At 46.4% G+C, this 23,232-nt stretch overlaps 1 protein-coding gene across 1 annotated transcript in view; it reads left to right on the top strand.

Annotated features, from left to right (window-relative positions):
- Positions 1 to 22,287, top strand: part of LOC130282307 (Krueppel-like factor 2) — a 23,279-nt gene extending 992 nt beyond the window's left edge. The window contains exons 2-4 of the mRNA XM_056530409.1: positions 17,966 to 18,235; positions 20,460 to 21,381; positions 21,457 to 22,287. Of these exons, the coding sequence (XP_056386384.1) occupies positions 18,083 to 18,235; positions 20,460 to 21,381; positions 21,457 to 21,632 (1,251 nt within the window). The 5' untranslated portion in view covers positions 17,966 to 18,082 and the 3' untranslated portion in view covers positions 21,633 to 22,287. The remainder of the gene's footprint in view (positions 1 to 17,965; positions 18,236 to 20,459; positions 21,382 to 21,456) is intronic.
- The last annotated feature ends 945 nt before the right edge of the window (positions 22,288 to 23,232 follow it).

The following is a 23,232-nucleotide window of genomic DNA, read 5'->3' as shown; positions in this document are numbered from 1 at the left end:
ACTAACATTCCTGCATACATTATATACATGACAGTACAATATACAGCACAGGTGTTCATACACTATACATCATACCACATACTACACTAACATTCCTGCACATATTATATACATGACAGTACAATATACAGCACAGGTGTCCATACACTATACATCATACCACATGCTACACTAACATTCCTGCACACATTATATACATGACAGCACAATATACAGCACAGGTGTCCATACACTATACATCATACCACATACTACACTAACATTACAGCATGCATTATATACATGACAGTATAGCATACAGCACAGGTGTCCATACACTATACATCATACCACATACTACACTAACATTCCTGCACACATTATATACATGACAGCACAATATACAGCACAGGTGCCCATACATCATACCACATACTACACTAACATTCCTGCACACATTATATACATGACAGTACAATATACAGCACAGGTGTCATACACTATACATCATACCATATACTACACTAACATTCCTGCATACTTTATATACATGACAGTGTAGTATGATGTATAGTGTATGGACACCTGTGCTGTATATTGTACTGTCATGTATATAAAGTATGCAGGAATGTTAGTGTAGTATGTGGTATGATGTATAGTGTATTGACACCTGTGCTGTATATTGTGCTGTCATGTATATAATGTGTGCAGGAATGTTAGTGTAGCATGTGGTATGATGTATAGTGTATTGACACCTGTGCTGTATATTGTACTGTCATGTATATAATGTATGCAGGAATGTTAGTGTAGTATGATGTATAGTGTATGGACACCTGTGCTGTATATTGTACTAACATTCCTGCATACATTATATACATGACAGTACAATATACAGCACTGGTGTCCATACACTATACATCATACCACATACTACACTAACATTCCTGCACACATTATATACATGACAGTACAATATACAGCACAGGTGTCCATACACTATACATCATACCAACATACTACACTAACATTCCTGCATACATTATATACATGACAGTACAATATACAGCACAGGTGTCCATACACTATACATCATACCACATACTACACTAACATTCCTGCACACATTATATACATGACAGTACAATATACAGCACAGGTGTCCATACACTATACATCATACCACATGCTACACTAACATTCCTGCACACATTATATACATGACAGCACAATATACAGCACAGGGTGTCCATACACTATACATCATACCACATGCTACACTAACATTCCTGCACACATTATATACATGACAGCACAATATACAGCACAGGTGTCCATACACTATACATCATACCACATACTACACTAACATTCCTGCACACATTATATACATGACAGTACAATATACAGCACAGGTGTCCATACACTATACATCATACCACATACTACACTAACATTACAGCATGCATTATATACATGACAGTATAGCATACAGCACAGGTGTCCATACACTATACATCATACCACATACTACACTAACATTCCTGCACACATTATATACATGACAGCACAATATACAGCACAGGTGCCCATACATCATACTACACTAACATTCCTGCACACATTATATACATGACAGTACAATATACAGCACAGGTGTCCATACACTATACATCATACCATATACTACACTAACATTCCTGCATACTTTATATACATGACAGTGTAGTATGATGTATAGTGTATGGACACATGTGCTGTATATTGTACTGTCATGTATATAAAGTATGCAGGAATGTTAGTGTGGTATGATGTATAGTGTATGGACACCTGTGCTGTATGCTATACTGTCATGTATATAATGCATGCTGTAATGTTAGTGTAGCATGTGGTATGATGTATAGTGTATTGACACCTGTGCTGTATATTGTACTGTCATGTATATAAAGTATGCAGGAATGTTAGTGTAGTATGATGTATAGTGTATGGACACCTGTGCTGTATATTGTACTAACATTCCTGCATACATTATATACATGACAGTACAATATACAGCACTGGTGTCCATACACTATACATCATACCACATACTACACTAACATTCCTGCACACATTATATACATGACAGTACAATATACAGCACAGGTGTCCATACACTATACATCATACCACATGCTACACTAACATTCCTGCACACATTATATACATGACAGCACAATATACAGCACAGGTGTCCATACACTATACATCATACCACATACTACACTAACATTCCTGCACACATTATATACATGACAGTACAATATACAGCACAGGTGTCCATACACTATACATCATACCACATGCTACACTAACATTCCTGCACACATTATATACATGACAGCACAATATACAGCACAGGTATCCATACACTATACATCATACCACATACTACACTAACATTCCTGCACACATTATATACATGACAGCATAATGTACAGCACAGGTTCCCTACACTATACATCATACCACATACTACACTAACATTCCTGCACACATTATATACATGACAGCACAATATACAGCACAGGTGCCCATACATCATACCACATACTACACTAACATTCCTGCACACATTATATACATGACAGTACAATATACAGCACAGGTGTCCATACACTATACATCATACCACATGCTACACTAACATTCCTGCACACATTATATACATGACAGCACAATATACAGCACAGGTGTCCATACACTATACATCATACCACATACTACACTAACATTCCTGCACACATTATATACATGACAGCATAATGTACAGCACAGGTTCCCTACACTATACATCATACCACATACTACACTAACATTCCTGCACACATTATATACATGACAGTACAATATACAGCACAGGTGTCCATACACTATACATCATACCACATGCTACACTAACATTCCTGCACACATTATATACATGACAGCACAGGTGTCCTACACTATACATAATACCGCACTCTACATTAACATTCCTGCATTTAATAAATATATATATAATATAAATTTTATTTTTATTTTTTTTACAGCATGGGGGGGAGGGAGAGATGTATATAAACCTGTGCAGAGGAAAGTTGACCAGTTACCCATAGCAATCAATCGGATTATTTTTCAGAGGCCTTTTTACAAATTCAACAGGCGATCTGATTGGCTGCTATGGGTAACTGGTAAACATTTCCTATGCACAGGTTTTTATTAATTTCCCTAAAGTTTCCTACATTATACATCATACAACACTATGTGACATTTTTCTTCAGCTTTAAAAGATTTACTTTGTAAATTCTGAGTTACCTCATATCTGATCCTCCAGAGCTGCACTCCCTATTCTGCTGGTTGCTATTTCTCGCAGTTTATCATGCTCTGATCTCCTTCCACCCTGTGCAATTAACATCTAAGCTCCCACAATGCACTGCAGCAACCAAGCAGACTTGTGCATCTAGTATAAGCAATATATATATATATATATATATATATATATATATATATATATATATATATATATATATATATATATATATATTATATATATATATATATATTATAGAGAGAGAGATTGAGAGAGATTGCTTTTTTTTTTTTTTTCTCCTCTCCTGGTTTCTGCAATCCACCCCCCTCCCCAAACCCCCCTGTGCTCCTGAGTGGGTGGGGTCTTCCTGGAGTGATGTCATAGCTGTGCTGTGTGCTCCTCCCCTCTGCAGCCTCACAGGGATCCTGCAGCTGCATCCCCCTCCTCCCCTCTGCTTAATATCTCCTATGTTCCGTATTACTTCACATGTGGATTTTTATTTAGTTCATTCTGCTTTTGTCTTTAGTCAAAAGGCTTCCTAGTTGTTAAACAAGGGCAATGTTTCCAATCAGAGTGCCTCCAGCTGTTGCAAAACTACAACTTCCAGCATGCCCAGACAGCCAAAGGCTGTCCGGGCATGCTGGAAATTGTAGTTTTGCAACAGCCAGAGGTACACTGGTAGGAAAACAGTGGCCAAAGGCTGTCCGGGCATGCTGGAAATTGTAGTTTTGCAACAGCTGGGGGCACACAGGTTGGGAAACAATGGGTTAAGGTGTGTGTATATAATTCAGGGGAATGAGGGTGATGACTTTATATGTGGGGTCCACATAGCTGCATTCGCTCAAGGGCCAACGTATCATAGCGGAGACCATGCGGCTGCTATCGGGCCCTTGGAGAGGGGGGGCCCCATCCTGTTTGAGCCCCCAGGGAAATGCATTGTCAGCAAATTAATGGAGGGTGGTAAAGACCAATGGGTCATGGGGAGTAAAGGGGGAACCTACACAGGGCCCTTCTGTCCTGGGGGCAGCATCAGATGCCATAATAGGGGGTCCATATTGATATTTGCTATGGTGCCCCCCATCTTCTATGCACCCGTCGGGGTCTGGTGTTGCCGCTGCTGCAGCCGCTTCCGGTCGGAGTCTGAATCCTAGGAATAATCCTGGAGGAATAATGAAGCCATCGAGCCGGTCGGTTCACTCCTCCGCTATCTGCACAATATGTATTTATCTGCTGCAGGTTCGTGCAGGACGGAGACAATGTGACCTATATCCCCCGCGCTCCTGGATACATTAATGATAAAGTGTCGGCAGGACCCCACCCTGGGCACGCTCCTCGGAGATCAGGACGGATACAGGAAATATATATAATATTCCAGAGTTCACAAATGTTCTTTATAGAACATTCTATTCACTTTCTGCATCAATTCCTTCCAGATTTCAATATCTCTGCTTGCTCCCAACCAATGTGTCTCCAGCTGTGCAAAACTACAGCCACTGGCTTTCCTGGCATGCTGGGAGTTGTAGTTTAGAGACAGCTGGAGGCACACTGGTTGGAAAACATTGCCTTGATGTTTCCTCTCAGGTAAGTTAGAGTCACAGATTTCCTACTGACTGACAGCAAGCAGAGATCTTGATACAGAAATTATATTTGAAGTCCCTAATATACCCTGTGCATATTAGGGTCTGCTTTCTCCAGACGATAAACCAGTGTTCCTCCAGCTGTTGCAAAACTACAACTCCCAGCATGTCCGAACAGCCTTAGGCCAGTGTTTTCCAACCAGTGTGCCTGCAGCTGTTGCAATACTACAACTCCCAGCATGCCCTGACCTCCAACTTCAAGCATGACCTGTAGCACTTCAGCTGTTACAAAACTCCCAGCATGCCCGGACAGCCTTTGGCCATTGTTTTCCAATCTTGGTGCCTCCAGCTGTTGCAAAACTACAACTTCCAGCATGCTCGGACAGTCAACAGCTGTCCGGGCATGCTGGGAGTTGTAGTTTTGCAACATCTTGAGTCATCCTAGTTGGGAACCACTATGGGGACATATACAACATATAGCACAGGTGTCTATACACTATGCATCATACCACATGCTACACTAACATTCCTGCATACAATATATACATGACAGCAAAGATGTCCATACACTATACATCATACCACATGCTACACTAACATTCCTGCACACATTATATACATGACAGTACAATATACAGCACAGGTGTCCATACACTATACATCATACCACATACTACACTAACATTCCTGCATACATTATATACATGACAGTACAATATACAGCACAGGTGTCCATACACTATACATCATACCACATACTACACTAACATTCCTGTATACATTATATACATGACAGCACAATATACAGCACAGGTGTCTATACCCTATACATCATACCACACTCTACACTAGCATTCCTGCATACATTATATACATGACAGTACAATATAGAGCACAGGTGTCCATACACTATACATCATACCACACACTACACTAACATTCCTGCATACATTATATACATGACTGTATAGCATACAGCACGTGTCTATACACTATACATAATACCACATGCTACACTAGCATTCCTGCATACATTATATACATGACAGTACAATATACAGCACAGGTATCCATACACTATACATCATACCACATACTACACTAACATTCCTGCATACATTATATACATGACAGTACAATATACAGCACAGGTGTCCATACACTATACATCATACCACATACTACACTAACATTCCTGCATACATTATATACATGACAGTACAATATACAGCACAGGTATCCATACACTATACATCATACCACATACTACACTAACATTCCTGCATACATTATATACATGACAGTACAATATACAGCACAGGTGTCCATGCACTATACATCATACCACATACTACACTAACATTCCTGCATACATTATATACATGACAGTACAATATACAGCACAGGTGTCCATACACTATACATCATACCACATACTACACTAACATTCCTGCATACATTATATACATGACAGTACAATATACAGCACAGTGAGGCGATTTATCAAAACCTGTGCCGAGAAAAAGTTGACCATTACCCATAGTAACCAATCAGATCGCTTTTATTTTTCAGAGGCCTTTTTCACAAATTTAACAGGCGATCTGATTGGTTGCTATAGGTAACTAGTGAACATTTCCTATGCACAGGTTTTGATAAATCTCCCCAAGGTTTCCCACACTATACATCATACTACATACAACACAATCTAACAATGTGACGTTTTCTTCAGCTTTTAAAGATTTTACTTATTAAATGCTGAATTACCTCATATGTTTCCCAACCAGTGCACCTCCAGCTTTTGCAAAACTACAACTTCCAGCATGTTGGGAACCACTATGGGGAAACTAACAGTCTAAAGGGGGAATCTGCAAAAGAGTAAGCGTCCCCCCTTTTTTCTCTCCCCCCCTTAGGCTCTTACACAATATGGTTTGTGTTCTTGGTTTTTAGATTCTTTTCATTATTTAAAAAAATGGTGGCAAAAACAAGTTCAATGCGCTATGCACCAAATTCATTCTGCATCATCTGACAATATAATTTGGTGTATTTCCTATTGGTATGTGGGGGGGGGGGTGAGGTAAAAATGCAGAGTGAAAAAACTGCGCAAATTATGATTATGGTAGAATCGATATGACGGGTCACTGCTCCTATATACAGAAAATAACGGCCTCTCCTTTAGTGTCGGCGTCCTAGTAGTAACACAGCAGCATGAACGTTATATGGCGACATTTCCTATTATCTGGGGGTTTGGATCCTGACGTGTCATCGCCTCGTGCGCTGGATTCATCTTATCTCCCCAGACCAGGGTCACACAACAGCAACAAGAAAAAAGAAACTTCCAAAATGTGTGAAAACAAATATACGGACTATATAGGGGGATGGGAGATACGCGCCGAGCCACACGAGCGGCGAATGTCTGCAATCCCCCCCACAGACCCGCCACCTTTAGATATAATGAACTTTGTTTTCCTGCCTTTTTGCTACAATGTATCAGAAGTAAAAACAAGTTGTCAGATTGTCTGTAAATATTTGTCTCCAGCTCCTGTGCAGACTGATGCGTCGCCATGGTTACAGAATGAAATGTAACAAGTAGTTGTGGAGGAGATTGTCTTTACTATAGATACCAGTGAAGATCTGCGCATCCAATACAAAGGTAAAATATATCTTACCTGTGTATTTGATACGAAGATCCTTATATCTTACCTGTGTATTGGATACGAAGATCCTTATATCTTACCTGTGTATTGGATACGAAGATCCGTATATCTTACCTGTGTATTGGATGTGCAGATCCGTATATCTTACCTGTGTATTGGATACGAAGATCCTTATATCTTACCTGTGTATTGGACGCGCAGATCCTTATATCTTACCTGTGTATTGGATGTGCAGATCCGTATATCTTACCTGTGTATTGGATGTGCAGATCCGTATATCTTACCTGTGTATTGGACGCGCAGATCCTTATACCTTACCTGTGTATTGGACGTGCAGATCCTTATATCTTACCTGTGTATTGGACGCGCAGATCCTTATATCTTACCTGTGTATTGGAGACGAAGATCCTTATATCTTACCTGTGTATTGGACGCGCAGATCCTTATACCTTACCTGTGTATTGGACGTGCAGATCCTTATATCTTACCTGTGTATTGGACGCGCAGATCCTTATATCTTACCTGTGTATTGGACGCGCAGATCCTTATATCTTACCTGTGTATTGGACGCGCAGATCCTTATATCTTACCTGTGTATTGGAGACGAAGATCCTTATATCTTACCTGTGTATTGGACGCGCAGATCCTTATACCTTACCTGTGTATTGGACGCGCAGATCCTTATATCTTACCTGTGTATTGGACGCGCAGATCCTTATATCTTACCTGTGTATTGGACGCGCAGATCCTTATATCTTACCTGTGTATAGGACACACAGGTCTGGAGGGGGCTCAGAGATGTCTCTTCTTAACATGATCGTTCTTTTGGCGGCAGCTGGGCTCCAGAACTTCTTCCGTAGTGCGAATGGCGCAGAAGAATCCCATTAAGAACAATCGGAGGCCGCCACACTGTATTTTCCAAGTGGAATTCAGCTCCGACCATCCATAGTGTGAATGAGCCCTAAACGTCTGATCATGTGACCGGGGTGAGGTACCTGATTAATTAGTTTTCTCACTATGTTAATGGTCCCGGCCTCTCTATTGAGACCATTAGTGGAGGCTCCGCCCAGCATTGTTGGCCCCTTGCAGGGCCCTTGTATGGGGCTCAGTGGGCACTAATGTTCCTACATTGAGGCCTTTTATTTCCCAAACAAACACTACAAGGAGACTGAAGACGACTGAATGTTCAGGCTCCGCACAGTCGTAAACCTCTGAAAGGGCCAAACAAGCTGCCAAGTGCCCCATGTGGACAATGCAAGGTCACCTGGGGGGGCAGAATCTCCCACCCCATCAGCTAATGACTCCACAGCCCCAGATCATTGACCACTACTGGTGTCGTAATAGAGCAGTGCCCCCTACAGGGCAGATTATCATGATAAACCCTGTAATATCCAATCAAATGAGGATGAAAGAGGCTCCTATTATAACTGTGTCCTGTAATAGACTAGCAGGAGATCAGCGGCGCCCCCAGTGCGGCGTCACGTTCAGCTGCTGGCACTGTAAACATTAGGGCCCCTTCATTCTAATAATATGTAGTAATGAAAGTTATAGTCTGCAGGAGTGATGCTCTGCACAGGTGACTCTCAGGAATATTCTGCAGGAGGTTCTTGGGGACTTTGCCTGGATGATTCTGCTGTCAGTGGGACCCCCGATGGGTGCAGGGGTAATAATACAGCTGCGGGCTCCTGGGCAGTAGGGGGCAGTGTCTCAGGGGCCTCTGTGTAATATAAAAGTAATCAGACATTTGTGGCGCCCACATATACCAGAGCCCCCTGAATGCAGACACCTTGGCCTGCACAATAGGGCCGGGAATCCCTTGATCTCCCAGCGGTGGGGGTCTCACATTCTTGTAGCCGTCTATGGAGCCGTCATCTCATTTACATCATCAGTAAGTGCAGGACAATTAGCCACATAATAGAGGAGTGTGTGTACAAAGACGGGACCCTTATTATTATAATGGGGGGAGCCCGGGGCCCTTCTTATAATAACGAGGGATAGAGCCCTAGTGCCTTATTATTATAATGGGGGATAGAGCCCTAGTGCCTTATTATTATAATGGGGGATAGAGCCCTAGTGCCTTATTATTATAATGGGGGATGGAGCCCTAGTGCCTTATTATTATAATGGGGGATGGAGCCCTAGTGCCTTATTATTATAATGGGGGGTAGAGCCCTAGTGCCTTATTATTATAATGGGGGGTAGAGCCCTAGTGCCTTATTATTATAATGGGGGATAGAGCCCTAGTGCCTTATTATTATAATGGGGGATAGAGCCCTAGTGCCTTATTATTATAATGGGGGATGGAGCCCTAGTGCCTTATTATTATAATGGGGGATGGAGCCCTAGTGCCTTATTATTATAATGGGGGGTAGAGCCCTAGTGCCTTATTATTATAATGGGGGATGGAGCCCTAGTGCCTTATTATTATAATGGGGGATGGAGCCCTAGTGCCTTATTATTATAATGGGGGATGGAGCCCTAGTGCCTTATTATTATAATGGGGGGTAGAGCCCTAGTGCCTTATTATTATAATGGGGGGTGGAGCCCTAGTGCCTTATTATTATAATGGGGGATAGAGCCCTAGTGCCGCCTTATAATGGGGGGTAGAGCCCTAGTGCCTTATTATTATAATGGGGGGTAGAGCCCTAGTGCCTTATTATTATAATGGGGGATGGAGCCCTAGTGCCTTATTATTATAATGGGGGATGGAGCCCTAGTGCCTTATTATTATAATGGGGGATGGAGCCCTAGTGCCTTATTATTATAATGGGGGATGGAGCCCTAGTGCCTTATTATTATAATGGGGGATGGAGCCCTAGTGCCTTATTATTATAATGGGGGATAGAGCCCTAGTGCCGCCTTATAATGGGGGGTAGAGCCCTAGTGCCTTATTATTATAATGGGGGATAGAGCCCTAGTGCCTTATTATTATAATGGGGGGTGGAGCCCTAGTGCCTTATTATTATAATGGGGGTGGAGCCCTAGTGCCTTATTATTATAATGGGGGATGGAGCCCTAGTGCCTTATTATTATAATGGGGGATAGAGCCCTAGTGCCGCCTTATAATGGGGGGTGGAGCCCTAGTGCCTTATTATTATAATGGGGGGGTGGAGCCCTAGTGCCTTATTATTATAATGGGGGGTAGAGCCCTAGTGCCTTATTATTATTATAATGGGGGATGGAGCCCTAGTGCCTTATTATTATAATGGGGGGTAGAGCCCTAGTGCCTTATTATTATAATGGGGGGGTGGAGCCCTAGTGCCTTATTATTATTATAATGGGGGATGGAGCCCTAGTGCCTTATTATTATTATAATGGGGGATGGAGCCCTAGTGCCTTATTATTATAATGGGGGGTAGAGCCCTAGTGCCTTATTATTATAATGGGGGGGTGGAGCCCTAGTGCCTTATTATTATAATGGGGGGTGGAGCCCTAGTGCCTTATTATTATAATGGGGGGGGGTGGAGCCCTAGTGCCTTATTATTATAATGGGGGGTGGAGCCCTAGTGCCTTATTATTATAATGGGGGGGTGTGGAGCCCTAGTGCCTTATTATTATAATGGGGGGGGGGGGGTGTGGAGCCCTAGTGCCTTATTATTATAATGGGGGGGGGGGGTGTGGAGCCCTAGTGCCTTATTATTATAATGGGGGGGGGGTGTGGAGCCCTAGTGCCTTATTATAATGGGGGGGTGTGGTGTGGAGCCCTAGTGCCTTATTATTATAATGGGGGGGGGGTGGAGCCCTAGTGCCTTATTATTATAATGGGGGGGGGGTGGAGCCCTAGTGCCTTATTATAATGGGGGGGGTGGAGCCCTAGTGCCTTATTATAATGGGGGGGGTGGAGCCCTAGTGCCTTATTATTATAATGGGGGGGGTGGAGCCCTAGTGCCTTATTATTATAATGGAGGGGGGGTGGAGCCCTAGTGCCTTATTATTATAATGGAGGGGGGGTGGAGCCCTAGTGCCTTATTATTATAATGGAGGGGGGGTGGAGCCCTAGTGCCTTATTATTATAATGGAGGGGGGGTGGAGCCCTAGTGCCTTATTATTATAATGGGGGGGGTGGAGCCCTAGTGCCTTATTATTATAATGGGGGGGGGGGTGGAGCCCTAGTGCCTTATTATTATAATGGGGGGGGTGGAGCCCTAGTGCCTTATTATTATAATGGAGGGGGGGTGGAGCCCTAGTGCCTTATTATTATAATGGAGGGGGGGTGGAGCCCTAGTGCCTTATTATTATAATGGGGGGGGTGGAGCCCTAGTGCCTTATTATTATAATGGGGGGTGGAGCCCTAGTGCCTTATTATTAATATATATATATATATATATATGTATATGTTCTGCTCTTCTGTAGCTGCCTCTTGTGGCAGTTTCAGCTGATGCCCCCTGCTGTTCAGAGCTGGAATGTCGGGCCTCTGTGTCTCCTCAGTCTCTTTTTGTATTTAGTTCCTTTGCATTTGTTTCATCTGTTTCTGAATATTCGCTGCATCATAGAAGAATCAGTGACCCCCAACAAGAGACCCAGCGCCTGTATACTAGGGTGTCTGTATATATACTGGGGTGTCTGTATATATACTGGGGTATACATATATTCTGGGGTGTCTGTATATACTGGGGTGTCTGTATATATACTGGGGTATGCATATATTCTGGGGTGTCTGTATATACTGGGGTGTCTGTATATACTGGGGTGTCTGTATATACTGGGGTGTCTGTATATACTGGGGTGTCTGCATATATACTGGGGTATGCATATATACTGGGGTGTCTGCATATATACTGGGGTGTCTGCATATATACTTGGGTATGCATATATACTGGGGTGTCTGCATATATACTGGGGTGTCTGCATATATACTGGGGTATGCATATATTCTGGGGTGTCTGTCTGTATATACTGGGGTGTCTGTATATACTGGGGTGTCTGTATATACTGGGGTGTCTGTATATACTGGGGTGTCTGCATATATACTGGGGTGTCTGCATATATACTGGGGGGTCTGCATATATACTGGGGGGTCTGCATATATACTGGGGGGTCTGCATATATACTGGGGGGTCTGTATATATATATATATATATATATATATATATATATATATATATATATATATATATATATAATATGCTGGGGTGTATGCGTATATACTGGGGTGTCTGTGGAGTGATACATGGTGTCCCTTTCTATATACTGGGGTGTCTGTATATACTGGGGTGTCTGTGGAGTGATATATGGTGTCCCTTTCTATATACTGGGGTGTCTGTATATACTGGGGTGTCTGTGGAGTGATACATGGTGTCCCTTTCTATATACTGGGGTGTCTGTATATACTGGGGTGTCTGTGGAGTGATATATGGTGTCCCTTTCTATATACTGGGGTGTCTGTATATACTGGGGTGTCTGTGGTGTGATACATGGTGTCCCTTTCTATATACTGGGGTGTCTGTATATACTGGGGTGTCTGTATATACTGGGGTGTCTGTGGAGTGATATATGGTGTCCCTTTCTATATACTGGGGTGTCTGTATATACTGGGGTGTCTGTGGAGTGATACATGGTGTCCCTTTCTATATACTGGGGTGTCTGCATATATACTGGGGTGTCTGTATATACTGGGGTGTCTGCATATATACTGGGGTGTCTGTATATACTGGGGTGTCTGTATATACTGGGGTGTCTGCATATATACTGGGGTGTCTGTATATACTGGGGTGTCTGTGGAGTGATACATGGTGTCCCTTTCTATATACTGGGGTGTCTGCATATATACTGGGGTGTCTGCATATATACTGGGGTGTCTGTATATACTGGGGTGTCTGCATATATACTGGGGTGTCTGTATATACTGGGGTGTCTGTGGAGTGATACATGGTGTCCCTTTCTATATACTGGGGTGTCTGTATATACTGGGGTGTCTGTATATACTGGGGTCCCTTTCTATATACTGGGGTGTCTGTATATACTGGGGTGTCTGTGGAGTGATACATGGTGTCCCTTTCTATATACTGGGGTGTCCCTTTCTATATACTGGGTATATGACATCCATACATCATACTGTCCGGTTCTGATCATTATTACTGATCTTCGGGTAATAAGGCATCTCTACACCCCAGAGAGTATACAGGGATCGGGTCACCCGCGTGTAATGCTGTATACAGGGATCGGGTCACCGGTGTATGATGCTGTCTACAGGGATCGGGTCACCCGCGTGTAATGCTGTATACAGGGATCGGGTCACCGGTGTATGATGCTGTATACAGGGATCGGGTCACCGGTGTATGATGCTGTATACAGGGATCGGGTCACCGGTGTATGATGCTGTATACAGGGATCGGGTCACCGGTGTATGATGCTGTATACAGGGATCGGGTCACCTGTGTATGATGCTGTATACAGGGATCGGGTCACCTGTGTATGATGCTGTATACAGGGATCGGGTCACCGGTGTATGATGCTGTATACAGGGATCGGGTCACCGGTGTATGATGCTGTATACAGGGATCGGGTCACCGGTGTATGATGCTGTATACAGGGATCGGGTCACCGGTGTATGATGCTGTATACAGGGATCGGGTCACCGGTGTATGATGCTGTATACAGGGATCGGGTCACCGGTGTATGATGCTGTATACAGGGATCGGGTCACCGGTGTATGATGCTGTATACAGGGATCGGGTCACCGGTGTATGATGCTGTATACAGGGATCGGGTCAACTGTGTATGATGCTGTATACAGGGATCGGGTCACCGGTGTATGATGCTGTATACAGGGATCGGGTCACCGGTGTATGATGCTGTATACAGGGATCGGGTCACCGGTGTATGATGCTGTATACAGGGATTGGGTCACCGGTGTATGATGCTGTATACAGGGATCGGGTCACCGGTGTATGATGCTGTATACAGGGATCGGGTCACCGGTGTATGATGCTGTATACAGGGATCGGGTCACCGGTGTATGATGCTGTATACAGGGATCGGGTCACCGGTGTATGATGCTGTATACAGGGATCGGGTCACCGGTGTATGATGCTGTATACAGGGATCGGGTCACCGTTGCATGATGCTGTATACAGGGATCGGGTCACCGGTGTATGATGCTGTATACAGGGATCGGGTCACCGGTGTATGATGCTGTATACAGGGATCGGGTCACCGGTGTATGATGCTGTATACAGGGATCGGGTCACCGGTGTATGATGCTGTATACAGGGATCGGGTCACCGGTGTATGATGCTGTATACAGGGATCGGGTCACCGTTGCATGATGCTGTATACAGGGATCGGGTCACCAGGTGGGGGTTGTGACTGCAGTATATTCCGTGGCCGCTGTTCACATCTGCAGTCTCGGGTGTTCGGGTGTTCGCAGATAACGCAGAGACTTCTGAGAATTCTTTATCTCTGTCTGCGGCGGCCAGGAGCCCGAACCGGGGGAGAAGAAGGGGTTAATCTGTGGTGTGTGTGTGTGGTGAGGAAGGAGTTAATATATGTGTGTGTGGTGAGGAAAGGGTTAATGTGTCGCCGGACAGTGATACAATGAACATTAATAAGTGGATGTGGCTGAGGCTACTGTACCGGACCCTCCCCTCTGCACAGCACTTCATATCTCCCCAATGATGTTTGTTTTCCAGTAAGTAAAACAAATACCAATAATACTTTAACCTGCAAGATATCCCCCCCCCCCCCCCCCATCTCCCCCCCCCCCCCCCCATCTCCCCTCCCCCCCCCCCCCCCCCAGGTCTCATTCCTGGGATAATAAGACGCCTCCTGGATGAGACGAGAAATGCAAAAGAAGCGAAACACCCGCTGTACAACAGAAAGCAAAACTCTGAAGACAAAAGAGCAAAAAAGCCAAAACACAGGGACATAAAAGGAGCAATAACCCGGGAAAACTGCAGCGAAAACCCCCAAAAAAACAAAAGAACCCATTATATAAAACACAATATAAAACCCCGAACCATTTATTATACAAAACACCACACAGTCCGGAATATAAACCGCCACACAATCCGGAATATAAACCGCCACGCGGTCCGGAATATAAACCGCCACACAATCCGGAATATAAACCGCCACACGGTCCAGAATATAAACCGCCACACAATCCGGAATATAAACCGCCACGCAATCCGGAATATAAACCGCCACGCAATCCGGAATATAAACCGCCACGCAATCCGGAATATAAATCGCCACGCAATCCGGAATATAAACCGCCACGCAATCCGGAATATAAACCGCCACGCAATCCGGAATATAAACCGCCACGCAATCCGGAATATAAACCGCCACGCAATCCGGAATATAAACCGCCACGCGGTCCGGAATATAAACCGCCACGCGGTCCGGAATATAAACCGCCACGCAATCCGGAATATAAACCGCCACGCAGTCCGGAATATAAACCGCCACGCAGTCCGGAATATAAACCGCCACGCAGTCCGGAATATAAACCGCCACGCAGTCCGGAATATAAACCGCCACGCAGTCCGGAATATAAACCGCCACGCAGTCCGGAATATAAAACCCCACAAAAATACAACATAACCCCCCAAACATCGATTATATAAAACACCAAAGTAGAATTAAAAAAAAAAAACTAACAAAATCCATTATATGAATCCCAACAAAAATTCAGTATAAACCCCCAAAACATCCAGAATATGAAACACAAAAGGTACAAAACTACAGTATAAAGTGTAAAATACAAGGTAACCCAGAATATATGACCCAGAAGTATAAAACCCAAACCAGAATATACAGGATCGAGTATATAGGACAAAGCAAAAAGTGTAAAATAACCTGCAAAATCCAACAACAAAATATAAAACATCAGAACATGCGCTATACAGCAAAAAATGCATCGGGGTCCTAGAATGGTCGGGGTCCTAGAATGGTCGGGGTCCTAGAATGGTCGGGGTCCTAGAATGGTCGGGATCCTAGAATGGTCGGGGTCCTAGAATGGTCGGGATCCTAGAATGGTCGGGGTCTTAGAATGGTCGGGATCTTAGAATGGTCGGGGTCCTAGAATGGTCGGGATCTTAGAATGGTCGGGGTCCTAGAATGGTCGGGATCTTAGAATGGTCGGGGTCCTAGAATGGTCGGGGTCCTAGAATGGTCGGGATCTTAGAATGGTCGGGATCTTAGAATGGTCGGGATCTTAGAATGGTCGGGATCTTAGAATGGTCGGGATCTTAGAATGGTCGGGATCTTAGAATGGTCGGGATCTTAGAATGGTCGGGGTCCTAGAATGGTCGGGATCCTAGAATGGTCGGGGTCCTAGAATGGTCGGGGTCCTAGAATGGTCGGGGTCTTAGAATGGTCCAGATCTAGAATGGTCGGGGTCCTAGAATGGTCGGGGTCCTAGAATGGTCGGGGTCTAGAATGGTCGGGGTCCTAGAATGATCGGGGTCCTAGAATGGTCGGGGTCCTAGAATGATCTAGACTACACAGGACGGAGCATCAAAGATAAAGCCCGTTCATTAATCCGCATCATTCTCCGAATTCACACGAGACCGGGAAGAAACCGCACCCGCCCGGTCAGGACAGCGCCTCCTGTGTAATCGCTGCGTTACTGCAGGTCTGAGAGATTTCTATCCCAGTGTCTGTACAGGGACTAAACCTATGGAAGAAATCCCCATTATAACGAGGAGGATATTGTGTGTTGTGGTTGTGTATATTGTAGTAATGTGTGTATATATCTGAGGAGGATATTGTGTATACTGTGTGTGTTGTGATTGTGTATATTGTAGTAATGTGTGTATACAGTGTGTGTGTGTATATATATATCTGAGGAGGATATTGTGTGTTGTGATTGTGTATATTGTAGTAATGTGTGTATACAGTATATATATATGAGGAGGATATTGTGTGTTGTGATTGTGTATATTGTAGTAATGTGTGTATACAGTGTGTGTATATATATATATATATATATATAGAGGAGGATATTGTGTATACTGTGTGTGTTGTGATTGTGTATATTGTAGTAATGTGTGTGTGTGTATATATATAATATGAGGAGGATATTGTGTATACTGTGTGTGTTGTGATTGTGTATATTGTAGTAATGTGTGTATACAGTATATATATCTATCTATCTGAGGAGGATATTGTGGTGTATACTGTGTGTGTTGTGATTGTGTATATTGTAGTAATGTGTGTATACGGTGTATATATATATATATATGAGGAGGATATTGTGTATACTGTGTGTGTTGTGATTGTGTATATTGTAGTAATGTGTGTATACAGTGTATATATATATATGAGGAGGATATTGTGTATACTGTGTGTGTTGTGATTGTGTATATTGTAGTAATGTGTGTATACAGTATATATATATGAGGAGGATATTGTGTATACTGTGTGTGTTGTGATTGTGTAGATACACTGTATCCCTGATCCCTCTTATTACATGTTAATTACAGGTGACATCTAAGCACCACGTGACCTGTCAGCCTGGGGGCAGGGGGCGGGGCGACCAGTTGCCTTCTGTATACAAATAAAGGTGGCAGCCAATCAGGAGGCAGCGCTCATGAATATGTATGAGGCTCTGGCATAACAGGCGGCGGCGGCCGCGGAGCGAGAGATTAGACAGAGGAGCCGGAGAGCGGAGCCCGGAGATACCCGGGAGCAGCATGAGCCTAGTCTTCTCCAGCCTCCCCCCGACACACGACAGGCAGCCCGGCATGGTCCAGGTGAGCGGGGCTGGGGGTTGTAGTGCAGCGCTGGTCGGGGCTGGGGGTTGTAGTGCAGCGCTGGTCGGGTATTGGGGTTGTAGCGCAGCGCTGGTCGGGGCTGGGGGTTGTAGTGCAGCGCTGGTCGGGGCTGGGGGTTGTAGTGCAGCGCTGGTCGGGTATTGGGGTTGTAGTGCAGCGCTGGTCGGGGCTGGGGGTTGTAGTGCAGCGCTGGTCGGGGCTGGGGGTTGTAGTGCAGCGCTGGTCGGGGCTGGGGGTTGTAGTGCAGCGCTGGTCGGGGCTGGGGGTTGTAGTGCAGCGCTGGTCGGGGCTGGGGGTTGTAGTGCAGCGCTGGTCGGGGCTGGGGGTTGTAGTGCAGCGCTGGTCGGGTATTGGGGTTGTAGCGCAGCGCTGGTCGGGGCTGGGGGTTGTAGTGCAGCGCTGGTCGGGGCTGGGGGTTGTAGTGCAGCGCTGGTCGGGGCTGGGGGTTGTAGTGCAGCGCTGGTCGGGGCTGGGGGTTGTAGTGCAGCGCTGGTCGGGGCTGGGGGTTGTAGTGCAGCGCTGGTCGGGGCTGGGGGTTGTAGTGCAGCGCTGGTCGGGTATTGGGGTTGTAGTGCAGCGCTGGTCGGGGCTGGGGGTTGTAGTGCAGCGCTGGTCGGGTATTGGGGTTGTAGTGCAGCGCTGGTCGGGGCTGGGGGTTGTAGCGCAGCGCTGGTCGGGGCTGGGGGTTGTAGTGCAGCGCTGGTCGGGTATTGGGGTTGTAGTGCAGCGCTGGTCGGGTATTGGGGTTGTAGCGCAGCGCTGGTCGGGGCTGGGGGTTGTAGCGCAGCGCTGGTCGGGGCTGGGGGTTGTAGTGCAGCGCTGGTCGGGTATTGGGGTTGTAGTGCAGCGCTGGTCGGGGCTGGGGGTTGTAGTGCAGCGCTGGTCGGGTATTGGGGTTGTAGTGCAGCGCTGGTCGGGTATTGGGGTTGTAGTGCAGCGCTGGTCGGGTATTGGGGTTGTAGTGCAGCGCTGGTCGGGGCTGGGGGTTGTAGTGCAGCGCTGGTCGGGTATTGGGGTTGTAGCGCAGCGCTGGTCGGGTATTGGGGTTGTAGCGCAGCGCTGGTCGGGTATTGGGGTTGTAGCGCAGCGCTGGTCGGGTATTGGGGTTGTAGCGCAGCGCTGGTCGGGGCTGGGGGTTGTAGTGCAGCGCTGGTCGGGTATTGGGGTTGTAGTGCAGCGCTGGTCGGGTATTGGGGTTGTAGCGCAGCGCTGGTCGGGGCTGGGGGTTGTAGTGCAGCGCTGGTCGGGTATTGGGGTTGTAGTGCAGCGCTGGTCGGGGCTGGGGGTTGTAGTGCAGCGCTGGTCGGGGCTGGGGGTTGTAGTGCAGCGCTGGTCGGGGCTGGGGGTTGTAGTGCAGCGCTGGTCGGGGCTGGGGGTTGTAGTGCAGCGCTGGTCGGGTATTGGGGTTGTAGTGCAGCGCTGGTCGGGGCTGGGGGTTGTAGTGCAGCGCTGGTCGGGTATTGGGGTTGTAGCGCAGCGCTGGTCGGGGCTGGGGGTTGTAGTGCAGCGCTGGTCGGGGCTGGGGGTTGTAGTGCAGCGCTGGTCGGGTATTGGGGTTGTAGCAGAGCGGACAGTGTCCGGTGGTCCCGATGTTACATTGTATCTAATTGTTTATAGATTGTTCCGAATTACTTCTTGTTACATTCTCTTACGGGAGCTCTGTGCCCTGATAGCTCCCGGTGCGGTATTGATGCGGTTCTACACTGGTGCGGTATTGATGCGGCTCTATACTGGTGCGGTATTGATGCGGCTCTATACTGGTGCGGTATTGATGCGGCTCTATACTGGTGCGGTATTGATGCGGCTCTATACTGGTGCGGTATTGATGCGGCTCTATACTGGTGCGGTATTGATGCGGCTCTATACTGGTGCGGTATTGATGCGGCTCTATACACTGGTGCGGTATTGTTGCGGCTCTACACTGGTGCGGTATTGATGCGGCTCTACACTGGTGCGGTATTGATGCGGCTCTACACTGGTGCGGTATTGATGCGGCTCTACACTGGTGCGGTATTGTTGCGGCTCTACACTGGTGCGGTATTGATGCGGCTCTACACTGGTGCGGTATTGATGCGGTTCCGGAGGTGGAGTCCGCTGTTTGCTCACTGATTGTTCTTCTTATTAGTTCTGGAACCTGTCTGACGAGTTAGTAAGAATAAAGTTGTGTGTTTTGTGGCTCTTTCTGACCGTGTTGTCCCCGCAGGAGCTCAGTATGGACGTCCTCACCTACAACCTCATCGACTCCTGCAGCATCAAGAAGGAGGACGATGATCTCGGGAAGTTCGTGGACTTGGACTTCATTCTGGCGCACACGACGGCCAACAACCCGGGCGGGGGCCACACTTACCCCCTGCCTGAGACCCCCGAGAGCTGCAGCACCACGTACGACAGTGACGGCTCCTACCCCCCGGGGCAGAAGTACGGCAGCCCCCAGCACAGCTATGTGGCCGAGCTGCTGACCCCCGACCTGCCCTGCATGGACACCCCACCCGACTACAGCCTGAAGCCCCCCATGTCCTGCGGGAGGAAATACACGGAGCTGCGGGGCACCGGGATGGAGACCCCCGGGCCCCTGTCCATGGAGCAGATCCAACATCTGGGCCATAAGATAAAGAAGGAGCGGCCCGAGCAGTCGTGTATGCTGAGCATCCCGACCCCGACTACACCCGACTGCATGGCCGGACCCCTCCTGGAACACAAACCCGGCACCATCATGCACCTGGGGGGCACTGCCTACAGGATCAGTCCGGGGGGCACAGCCGAGGAGATTACCCTGAATGACTGTCACTTGCTGGGTGCTGAGCTGCATTGCCTGCCCATCCAGTACCAGCCCTACCCCCCTGCCTTCCAGGGCCAGGCCCCCCCACAGTTCCATGGACACTTCGGGGTGTACAGGGACCCTATGAAGGTGCACCCGGCCATGCATGGCATGATGGTCACCCCACCCTCCTCTCCTCTGCTGGAATACTACCCAGGCATGAACCCCCCAGACGAGTGCAAGCCAAAGAGAGGGCGCCGCTCATGGGCCAGAAAGAGAACTGCAACCCACAACTGCGAGTACCCGGGCTGCGGCAAAACCTACACGAAGAGCTCCCACCTGAAGGCGCACATGAGGACGCACACAGGTAAGAAACGCGTCAGACCCCCCCACCCTTGTCTGCTGTCATGGCACCTATTAACCCCTCTTGTTCCTCCCTCAGGTGAGAAGCCTTATCACTGCAACTGGGAAGGCTGCGGCTGGAAATTCGCCCGATCCGATGAACTTACTCGCCATTTCCGCAAACACACTGGCCACAGACCCTTTCAGTGCCACCTGTGTGAGAGGGCATTCTCCCGCTCCGACCACCTGGCCCTGCACATGAAGAGACACATGTGAGACCCCCGGGGGGCCGTGTATATGTCTGTACAGAGAGCCACATCTAATATATAGATTATTTAAAGAGTCGGAATCCAGGGACGATCGGACGATTCTCTGCAGTTTGTACAATATTTGTAAAAATTCAGCTTCTTGCATTTTTGTAAGGTGAATTGAAGTTTTATTTTGCTGATCTGGAATTTCAGCTACTTTTTATGCTCTTCATTATACTGTAAGAGTCTAGAAAGGAGGGGGGAGGGGGGGACTCCAGAAGTGCTGGGGTTAAATTTTATTTTATTAAACCGAAGTATTGGGAAAACTTTGCTCTTAAAGTGCGATTACTGCCGGTCACCAGCTGCAGCGCCGTCTACTGGCCGATGGCGGCACTGCAGGACCCTGTACATAGCATTTATGGCCACCGATCATCAGGACACTTTGGCTCCAGGTTTCTTTTGTACTTTTGTTCTTTTTGTACATTCCATGTGATGTCTTGTTGCTTTCCCTTTGTACATTCCATGTGATGTCTTGTTGCTTTCCCTTTGTACATTCCATGTGATGTCTTGTTGCTTTCCCTTTGTACATTCCATGTGATGTCTTGTTGCTTTCCCTTTGGAGGGACCAGGTACTGTCCGCACTGATGCATCATGTACATATCTGTACAATAAAATCCACATTTCTCAAGACTTTGGCTTCAAGCTCCTTTAATGAAAAACACAAAAACATCCAGTGCCCAGGAATGTGTGTAGCGATTGTGTGTAGTAACACTGTGTGTGTGTATTAGTGTAGAGGGGCTGTATGTACAGTGTGTGTGTGTAGAGGGGCTGTGTGTGTACAGTGTGTGTGTGTATTAGTGTAGAGGGGCTGTGTGTGTACAGTGTGTGTGTATTAGTGTAGAGGGGCTGTGTATGTACAGTGTGTGTGTGTATTAGTGTAGAGGGGCTGTGTGTGTACAGTGTGTGTGTATTAGTGTAGAGGGGCTGTGTATGTACAGTGTGTGTATTAGTGTAGAGGGGCTGTGTATGTACAGTGTGTGTGTATTAGTGTAGAGGGGCTGTGTATGTACAGTGTGTGTATTAGTGTAGAGGGGCTGTGTATGTACAGTGTGTGTGTATTAGTGTAGAGGGGCTGTGTGTGTACAGTGTGTGTGTGTATTAGTGTAGAGGGGCTGTGTATGTACAGTGTGTGTATTAGTGTAGAGGGGCTGTGTATGTACAGTGTGTGTGTATTAGTGTAGAGGGGCTGTGTATGTACAGTGTGTGTATTAGTGTAGAGGGGCTGTGTATGTACAGTGTGTGTGTGTATTAGTGTAGAGGGGCTGTGTATGTACAGTGTGTGTGTATTAGTGTAGAGGGGCTGTGTGTGTACAGTGTGTGTGTGTATTAGTGTAGAGGGGCTGTGTGTGTACAGTGTGTGTGTGTATTAGTGTAGAGGGGCTGTGTATGTACAGTGTGTGTGTATTAGTGTAGAGGGGCTGTGTGTGTACAGTGTGTGTGTATTAGTGTAGAGGGGCTGTGTATGTACAGTGTGTGTGTGTATTAGTGTAGAGGGGCTGTGTATGTACAGTGTGTGTATTAGTGTAGAGGGGCTGTGTATGTACAGTGTGTGTGTATTAGTGTAGAGG

This window comes from Hyla sarda, chromosome 7, assembly GCF_029499605.1.
Source record: "Hyla sarda isolate aHylSar1 chromosome 7, aHylSar1.hap1, whole genome shotgun sequence".
Taxonomy (NCBI): Eukaryota; Metazoa; Chordata; class Amphibia; order Anura; family Hylidae; genus Hyla; species Hyla sarda.
Note: the sequence above shows the minus strand (reverse complement) of the source record. Positions and strands in the feature narration are given on the sequence as shown.